Source organism: Microtus pennsylvanicus, chromosome 4, assembly GCF_037038515.1.
Source record: "Microtus pennsylvanicus isolate mMicPen1 chromosome 4, mMicPen1.hap1, whole genome shotgun sequence".
In the NCBI taxonomy this organism is placed as follows: domain Eukaryota; kingdom Metazoa; phylum Chordata; class Mammalia; order Rodentia; family Cricetidae; genus Microtus; species Microtus pennsylvanicus.
The window spans coordinates 96,627,115-96,636,164 of record NC_134582.1 but is presented as its reverse complement, the minus strand read 5'-3'; the positions used below and the strand labels follow the sequence as shown (position 1 = coordinate 96,636,164).

The 9,050-nt window shown below is 46.4% G+C and overlaps 1 protein-coding gene across 2 annotated transcripts; it reads left to right on the top strand.

Moving 5' to 3' along the window:
• Positions 1 to 744: 744 nt before the first annotated feature.
• Fam50b (family with sequence similarity 50 member B) lies at positions 745 to 5,724 on the top strand. 2 transcript variants are annotated; one of them, XM_075970956.1, is made up of 2 exons: positions 745 to 804; positions 4,642 to 5,724. In XM_075970956.1, the coding sequence occupies exon 2, from the start codon at positions 4,723 to 4,725 to the stop codon at positions 5,722 to 5,724; it is 1,002 nt and encodes a 333-aa protein (XP_075827071.1). In that variant the 5' UTR covers positions 745 to 804; positions 4,642 to 4,722. The 2 variants fall into 2 exon arrangements, with proteins under 2 accessions (XP_075827071.1, XP_075827072.1); XM_075970957.1 differs by lacking the exon at positions 745 to 804 and adding an exon at positions 1,342 to 1,458.
• The last annotated feature ends 3,326 nt before the right edge of the window (positions 5,725 to 9,050 follow it).

The following is a 9,050-nucleotide window of genomic DNA, read 5'->3' as shown; positions in this document are numbered from 1 at the left end:
GAGAAGGAGGGAGAAAGAAAGATAGGGAAGGAAGGAATGATTGTGGTGGCAGACTGGTTACTTAAAATTGCCAGTGCTGAGGGAAGTTCAGCATTCATTTAGATGGAAATTTCAAAACAATTCTAAAATAACTCAAAGTGGGCCATAAAACTAAATAGGAAACTATAAAACTTTTAGAAGAGCTCATAAGAAACCGATTTTATGACCTTGGTTTAAATACCAAAAACATGATCCATAAATAGATAGCTGATAAATTGGACTTCGTCAAAATCAAAACTGTTTTTCTTTTTCTACAAAGGACATCTACAAATCTAAAAGATAAGCTAAAAATCCTTGCAGGTCACATGTCACATGAAGGAATTATATATAGACAATAGGAAGTCTCAAATAGAATGGCAAGACAGACACCGTGCCATTAAAAATTATGAATTGTTAATTTCCAGAAATTTCCATTTCAAGTTTTCTGGGCTGTTGTTGAGTCGTATAATTAATTTTTTATTAAAAAATTTATGTAGATGAATGATCTGCCTACATGCATGTCTGCGTACCACATACACGCAAATGCCTGGAGAGGCCAGAAGAGGGCACTGGATCCCCTGGAATTAGAGGTACAGATGGTTGTGAGTTGCTATGTGGGTGCTAGAAATGGAACCCAGGTCCTCTGCAAAAGCATTAAGTGGTCCTAACCTGGGTGCAGATAACTGAAACTGAAAAGCGGAACCAAGGATAGAAAAAACTGCTGTGCATGATTGTGTACAAGCTAAAACCCATAGCACTGGGCACCAGAAAGATGGCAGTCTCACTGTAAGTAAAATACTAAAAATTGTTCGTGTGTGTGTGTGTGTGTGTGTGTGTGTGTGTGTGTTGGGGGAGGGACTTGTTTCAGCTGCTGAGCTGGCCTCTAAGCTTCACCCGGTGGGGATATGGCTGTCTGCTTCCCTTGTCACTGCAGGACTGCTGGGCTGCAGACCTGGGCCATTACCTCTGGCTCCTTTGTACATGAGACTACAAACCTGGGCTGTCAGCGTTCCACCTGCTGGGACAGCTCCACTGCTTTCACTTTAACTTTTTCTTAAAGATGTTGCCAAGAGTCTTTTACAATGGAGCTTCAGGAAGATCTCACCCAGATCAAAAGTCAATCAGTCCTTTCTCCTTCCTTCGTTTGGTCTTGAAGACTGAACTTTCAACCACAACACTGAGACAGGAAGTCCTGGGCTAAGAGTTTCGTTTGAGTAACTGATAACACAGCAGTGGGTGGCACTGCAGCCAGGGGGTGGAGTTCAGGGAGGTGCATAATGGCAGAGTTCAGGATTTTATCAGCTCCAGCTGTTTGTGCCTATCTGGACCCCAGCACGGAACTGGAGCGCCACCCTAAGACTGGACCAAGCTCTGTGCTCTCAGGCAGCACTCTGCTCATGGTGATCAGGAAAGCAGCCCCAGGGCCTGTTGGAGCCAAAGGTATGCCACCATAGGTGTTCCTGAAATGAGGACTACAGTTTACCAAGATGTACAGGCACCTGGGCATTTGTGGAAACTTTCATGGCTGAACACCAAAAAGAATGGCTTGTGTTGTATGCACGGATAAAAATTAATGGGGGATAAAAAGCCTTTGATAAAGCCACATGTCTAATTATAACCAAAAATAAACTGTAAGCAGCTAGTCATGTATTTTCGCTTTTACAGTTCCAAAACAAAGTGCTGAGTGGCAAGAACGAAGGCCAGCAAGTTGTTGGTCTGTTTTTGTTGCCATTGTTTGGTTGGCTGTTTTTGGTTTGTTTGAGTTTTGTTTTGTTTTGCTTTTTTTTTTATAATCATTTTTAGTTTGCTATCACAGACAGTGGAGCCTATAGTCTTGAATTTAAAGTGAGGTTGGCTGGCAGTTCGTTCATTTTCTTGGTCATCAACTACTTGGATGTAAGGGCTGATAGATAATTCCAGGTTTAATTAAGATTAGAGTTTCTTTTATTTCTTTTTTTTTCTTTTTTTTTGGTTTGGGTTTTTCAAAACAGGGTTTTTCTGTGTAACCCTGACTGTCTTGGAACTTCCTCTGTAGACCAGGCTGCCTTGAACTCACTGAAATCTACCTGTCTCTGCCTCCCAAGTGCTGGGATTAAAGCGTTGTACCACCACCGCCCAGCAAGGATTAGGATTTCTTAGATGAAAATTTCATCAGGCAAAAGGTGTGAAGGGTTAGGAAGACGTTTGGTCCTGGATGGGTAGGAAAGGCAGAAGTACAGAGGGTGTGACAATAATGGGCGGGTGTAGAGAGCCTTTGGATGTGGAGGTCTGGGCTAACAGAGGACAGTTGGAATCCAGACAACCAGAGAACATGAATGCAAAGGAATGATGTAGGGAATTGAAGACGAATCTGTTGGTTGTGATAAGAGCTAAGGTATCACCATGTGGACAGGAGAATAAGTGGACAAGGGAAGAGGTTGTTAGAAGTGAGGTGAAGGTACCGGGTGGCCCCTGCTGATGACATCCAGGATAGCAATGGGCTAGGATGGGAGAAGGCAGCAAGGGAGCCATGTGCTAATGATCTCCAAGGACTTAGCAAGACAGGGAATTCAAGCAGTTGGGACATCAGCAGGCCAGGGAGCAGCACGAGCTCCAGGGCGGCTTGCAACAGCAAAGAGAACAAAGATGCTATTGGTGAAAAAAGCGGTCTCTCATTTATATTTTCAGTATGATGGAGAATGTCAGAGCAAGACATTTTCATGGAGCTATGTGGAGAAATAGTGTCCTTAAAGGAGACCTGGGCTTCAGTCTACTCCCAGAAGGTTAAATGGGATGTCCATGACTTTGCTGACACATTGTGTTCCAGAGGGCATGGGGGACCAATTTGGGGTATGGGAACAGCTGGATAAGAGGATGTCAATTGTCACGGGGTGTGTGGGTGTCAGAGTCCATGGAGTAATCACGGAGCTCCAAAAGGGTAAGGAAGGTACAAGAGGTACTAGTAGAAAGTGGTCAATTCAAGTTGAGTCCATTAAGTTAGGCGGTCTCTCTTCTGCTTTGGCTGAAGCGGGGAGAAGGTATTTTGTGGTTAGCCTGCTTCTGTTGCATGCAGTTTCTCTGAAGTCTTTGTTCTCACATCAAGGGAGGGAGACTTCAGTGTTGATTTGCTTCTGTGTGCTTTAGCACTGACACAAGGTGAGTGCAGCTAGCACTCCATGCAGAAATCACTCCTCGGACTGTGGTAGTGATGGAAGCTCATCAGGACCTGCCATGAACCAGAACATTAATGGAAAATTAATCTAGCACCACAATTTTCCAAGGAGGTGAATGTAGAAAAGCCCCTAATAACTCTTCTCCTTTCCTGTTGAAATAAGGGTGGCGGGGCTGCGTCCCCAGCACCCGGCCGCCCACACGGCTAGCTTTACCTGAAATAATTACAAGGAAACTGTATTCTTTTAAACATTGCCTGACCCATTAATTTCAGTTTCTTATTGGCTAGTTCTTACATATCGATCTAACCCATTTCTATTAATCTGTGTAGCCCACGAGCTGGCTTACCAGGAATGATCTTAACCTGCGTTGGCCTGGAGTGGGAGAATCATGGCGACTCACTGACTCAGCTTCTTTCTCCCAGCCTTCTGTTCTGTTTACTCCTCCCACCTATGTTTTAACCTATGAAGGCCAAGCAGTTTCTTTATTGCTTAACCAATGAAATCAACAGATTGATATATGACACTCCCACATCACTTTCCTTGCTTGCCAACAAAGACAGGTGCCGTCCTGCAGGGCCAACGTTCTTCATCAGAAGATATGGTTTCTATGGCCAGTTCTCACAAGCCCAGGCACAGGTTCTCTTGTGTCCTGCTCTTACACGGCTATGCTGGAGCAGACACCTGGGAAGCATGTGGTATAGGGGTTTTCTCTGTAGGTCAATCTCCACATACAGCTCCTCAAATCCACCTTGTACAGAAGTCACACAAGGCTATCTCAACTTGAAGTAAAATTGCTTCCTTGATGACAGTAGTTGCATTTCATGGACTCAAGGGCCTTACATGGCCAGTAGTTACCACACTGGGTCACCTCAATGTAGCACAAATAATAAAAACGTAGAGACAGATACTGAAGTTCAACCTGAAGACCAGAAAAGCAGAACAGCCAAGCCACTAAAGCTCTTACCTCTAAGAGACCAAGTTCCTATCTGATCCCGGCTTCTGTTTCTGTAGTGCTGGCAGTAAAGGCCTGCACCACTACCACCGAGTTTCTATGGTGCACTAGTGTGGCAACTGGGATTAAAGGTGTGTGTCACCACTGCCTGGTCTGTATGGCTCACCAGTGTGGCTATTTTACTTTCTGATCTTCAGGTAAGCTTGCTTTATTAAAATACAAATGAAATATCACTACATCTTGGAGACAGAATCATCCGACAGAGAAGAAGTTCTATCACAAGGTGATGGTGTAGATCATTAATGACGCTGCTGTACCGGCCCGATTCTCAACCATTTGTTTTGCCTTGGTTTTTTTCGAGACAGGTTTCTTTGTAGCTTTGGAGCCTATCCTGGAACTAGCTCTTGTAGACCAGGCTGGCCTCGAACTCACAGAGATTCGCCTACCTCTGCCTGGGATTAAGGCATGCTCTTGTAGACCTTCTGGCCTCAACCGTTTGTTTTGTTTGTTTGTTCCTAGGTGTAGAATCTGATGTCAGACCTGGAAGGCTACTAGAGACAGAGACTGGTCTGGCCATAGGGGCTGTGCTGGGCTGCAGGCATGGCGCAGTACAAGGGCACCATGCGGGAGGCCGGCAGGGCAATGCACCTGATCAAGAAGCGGGAGAAGCAGAAGGAACAGATGGAGGTGCTGAAGCAGCGTATCGCAGAGGAGACCATCATGAAATCCAAGGTGGACAAGAAGTTCTCGGCACACTACGATGCCGTGGAGGCCGAGCTGAAGTCCAGTACGGTGGGCCTGGTGACCCTGAATGACATGAAGGCCAAGCAGGAGGCCCTGCTGAGGGAGCGGGAGATGCAACTGGCCAAGAGGGAACAGCAGGAGCAGGGCCGGCTACAGCTGGAGATGCTGCGAGAGAAGGAGCGTCGGCGTGAGCGCAAGAGGAAGATCTCCAACTTGTCCTTCACTCTAGATGAGGACGATGACCAAGAGGATGGCCGCTGGGCGGAGGGCACTGAGGCTCACAGTGGTGGGCCCAAGAAGAACTTTGGCAAGAACCCCGATGTGGATACCAGCTTCCTGCCCGACCGTGAGCGCGAGGAGGAGGAGAACCAGCTGCGGGAGGAGCTGCGGCAGGAATGGGAGGCGAAGCGCGAGAAAGTGAAGGGCGAGGAGGTGGAGATCACTTTCAGCTACTGGGATGGTTCTGGCCACCGGCGCACGGTGCGCATGCGCAAGGGCAGCACCATACAGCAGTTCCTGAAGCGGGTTCTTCAGGGGCTACGCAGGGACTTCCGGGAGCTGCGCGCGGTGGGTGTGGAGCAGCTCATGTATGTCAAGGAGGACATCATCCTGCCACACTACCACACCTTCTACGATTTCATTGTGGCCAAGGCGCGGGGCAAGAGCGGGCCGCTTTTCAGCTTCGACGTGCACGACGATGTGCGGCTGCTGAGTGATGCCACGATGGAGAAAGATGAGTCGCACGCGGGCAAGGTGGTGCTGCGCAGCTGGTACGAGAAAAACAAACACATCTTCCCAGCCAGCCGCTGGGAGCCCTACGACCCCGAGAAAAAGTGGGATAGGTACACCATCCGGTGATGCTGGGTCTCGATTGATAGCCTTACACTCTTATTACCCAAATTCAATAAATACAGAGGGTCCCGTGAATCGGATGTGTTGGTTCTGTTGCTGGCATTGTTCTTCCTATTTTTAATGTTTCTGTTGTGCTCCGTGTGATAAGGGGCACTTTTTTTTTTTTTGTCTACGTAGTTGTGCTCATTGACTTGGCGAGCCGACAGACTGGGTTTGATTTTGCTCAATGTCTTACTTGCTGTGTAGTTGTGAGCAAGTCATTGTGCTGAGTTTTCCCACCTGTACTAGGAAGTAACACTCCACAAGGCCAAAGTTGAGGAGCGAGTTAGTATTTGTAGACACTTGAAGCTCAATAAATACCTGAGGTATTTGTGGGATTTCTGTGCTCCAACTCTGAAATGTCAGGACTAGGGAAGACCAGCACATCACTGGTGTCAGGGACAGTGCAGGGCGGGAGGAGCCTCACAAAGCCCTGCAAATGGCCCCACCTCTGGGCATCCTTAACTGGATGGTTTAGCGAAGGGCTTGGGAGACCAGAAAGCTGGTATACAGCTTAGAAGATCAGTATCACCGACTTCCCTTAATCCAAACACTCCAGTAGGACTCCACATGGCTCTACTATGAATTCCACCCTTTACATTTTTCTACTTTATTTATTGTTGAGTGTTGTGCTAACTTTCATCTAAAATATGATGCATCACTCTTACAGAGTTTTTAGGTTACCCCCTGTAACGTTAAAGACCAAAACAAGTGCTTGGGATGAACCTCTTACTCTGTTTCTGGTACCTAGTTCTGATGGAGGAAGGTCATTGGCTAATAAAGGAACTGCCTTGGCCCATTTTATTGGTTAGAGCATAGGTAGGTGGAGTAAACAGAACAGAATGCTGGGAGGAAGAGGAAGTGAGCTCAGACTCGACAGCTCTCCTCACGGGAGCAGACGCCTCAGAGAGAGACGCCATGCCCCGCTCCCAGGCAGACACACGCGATGAAGCTCCGACCTAGAATCTTCCTGGTAAGACCGGTGCTCACAGATTATTAGAGATGGGTTGATCGGTATATCAGAATTAGCCAGTAAGGGCCAGAGCTAAAGGGCCAAGCAGTGATTAAAAGAATACAGTGTCCGTGTAATTATTTCGGGACATAAGCTAGCCGAGCAGGCAGCTGGGGTGTTGGGGACGCAGCCCCACCGCCGCCTTATTACTACATAGTTCTCATGCCAGCCCAAGAACAAGAATTCTCCCAGCATTGGTAGTCTTGGGCACTGCTTGACTTCAGGATCACGTATACACTTTTCTCAATAGCCAGGTTGCACCAAGAGCTTTTTCTCAGGGCAGGATAGAGGCATCAGTCTGTTTTGAAGCCCTGGGGTCCTTGATGAGCTGCCAGGCTGGGAGCAAATGCCTGCAGGAAATCTTCTCTCAATCCCTGACCCCTACGCCCCCACTCTTTCTCACCCCTACCTCGGGGTTTCTGCAGCAGCAAACAAGCCTGAAGAATTTAGGGCCTCTGAAGTGCTGTTGATTCACTTCCACACATCAATCCTCCCCAGAGTCTCAGGCCCCACCCTGGACCTGCTCAGTGGGCATGTGAGTCCCAGTAGGATCCCTGTGTGACTCAAGCTTCCTGAGACTGACGGAATCTGGCTGGTCCAGTGTCTGCTCTCTAGTTAATGCCTTGGTCTCTCAGCTCAAGACCTAGATTCAACAGCTGCTAATGCTCTACAGGCCTGAGTCCTATTCTCCAGTCCTGCGTTCACTTAAAAACTAGTGCCGAACACATTCTAACTCCTGCATCCACTTCCTCGTTTAATCATGTGTGGACAAGTTACATATATTTATGGGACTAAAAATCATATTGTAATTTTTGAATTACAATAAAAATAGAGCAGGGTGATAAAATTAAGCTGTTTGACCCAGACATCTCAGGTATTTTAACTTTTTGTATTGAGGACATGAAAATATCGTCTTTAGGCATTGAAATATATAGTATCTAAAACAGGTATATTCAACATGTTGTGCATTTGTCTTTAAAGTTCAGACTTAGCCCCCTTTCTGAGACTTGGACCCTCTGACTGTTTTTCCATCAACTGTCCTCCTCCCCTTTTCCTGAATAGAACTCTTTTATATTCCACATGTGAGGACATGTGGTGTTTTATCTTCATGTGTTTGGTTTATTGCATAATATACTCCACTCTACTTAGGCTGCTGAAAATAAGGCTTCTTTTCCAGAACTGAGTGTATTCCTTTGAGTATAGACCACATTTTCTTCCCCTCCCACATTCAGATAATGTAATGGCTTTTTAGCAGAAACTGGAAATGTACTTCTACATCTCTTAGTAGCACATGTATCCCACCGCCTCTTGTATTGTCTGTTTTCTGGTACCAATCCTACCCTAACCACATACATATAGCCTCCCCACCCCAATCCTTCCCAAAGTAAAGAGGAATTTCATATAGATTAATATTCATATGTTTACAATATGATCGTCATAAATACCCAATCATAATATATTGTGAAAAATATTATTTTTCTGGAACTAGCATTTCTTGTTTTCTATTTTGGTTGACTCCTGTGTTGTTGTCGAATGGGCCTCATACTTTGTGTCAATTGTATTCTTCTCCTGTCAGTATTAGGGTCTTAGTGCAGTGTTGTCAACCTAAAGTTACAGGCATTCTCCAGTGATAACGAGCTTAGCTGGGAGAGGGTGACAGCGAAAGCTTGCGGTAGATGGTGCCTTTCACGCCATGGAGGACTGTTGGTGGACCCTGGGAGGTACAGAAGAACAAGGGGTTTCAAAGACAAGGAGGAGGAAGATTGCATAGAACATCTTGAGATGAAGAGAGCCCTGGCAATGAGGAGAGCTGCAGCCATTCGTTAGTGGAGTCTGTGCCAGACAGTGATCGTTCCTCATATACCAAACCCAAAGTTTCCCGTGTTGAGACTGATCGGCGAGCATGCCAACAATCATCTCAGCTAACTGAAAACTGCTCTGAAGCCTTCCTGTCCACCCCCATCCAGGTTGATGAGAGCTGGTATTCTGGAACCATCCTTCTGCTCAAGCCTGAGGATGACGACCTCTCTGTTCCGTCTTTCTTGACTTGCTTCCTCTGTTCCATGACTGAAAATGTTTAAAAAGTGTTAACATTGTGTGGGACATGACAGTGCACCCCCATAATCTCAGGCAGTCCAAAGGCTGAGGCAGGAGGATGGCAAGGTCAAGGTCAGCCTAAGCAGCTTGGGAAGAGCTTGTGTCATAAAAAGTAAATATTAAGAAGAGAATGGGAATATAGCCCCCATGGTAAACTGTTTACTTAGTGTTCTTGGGGCTGTTA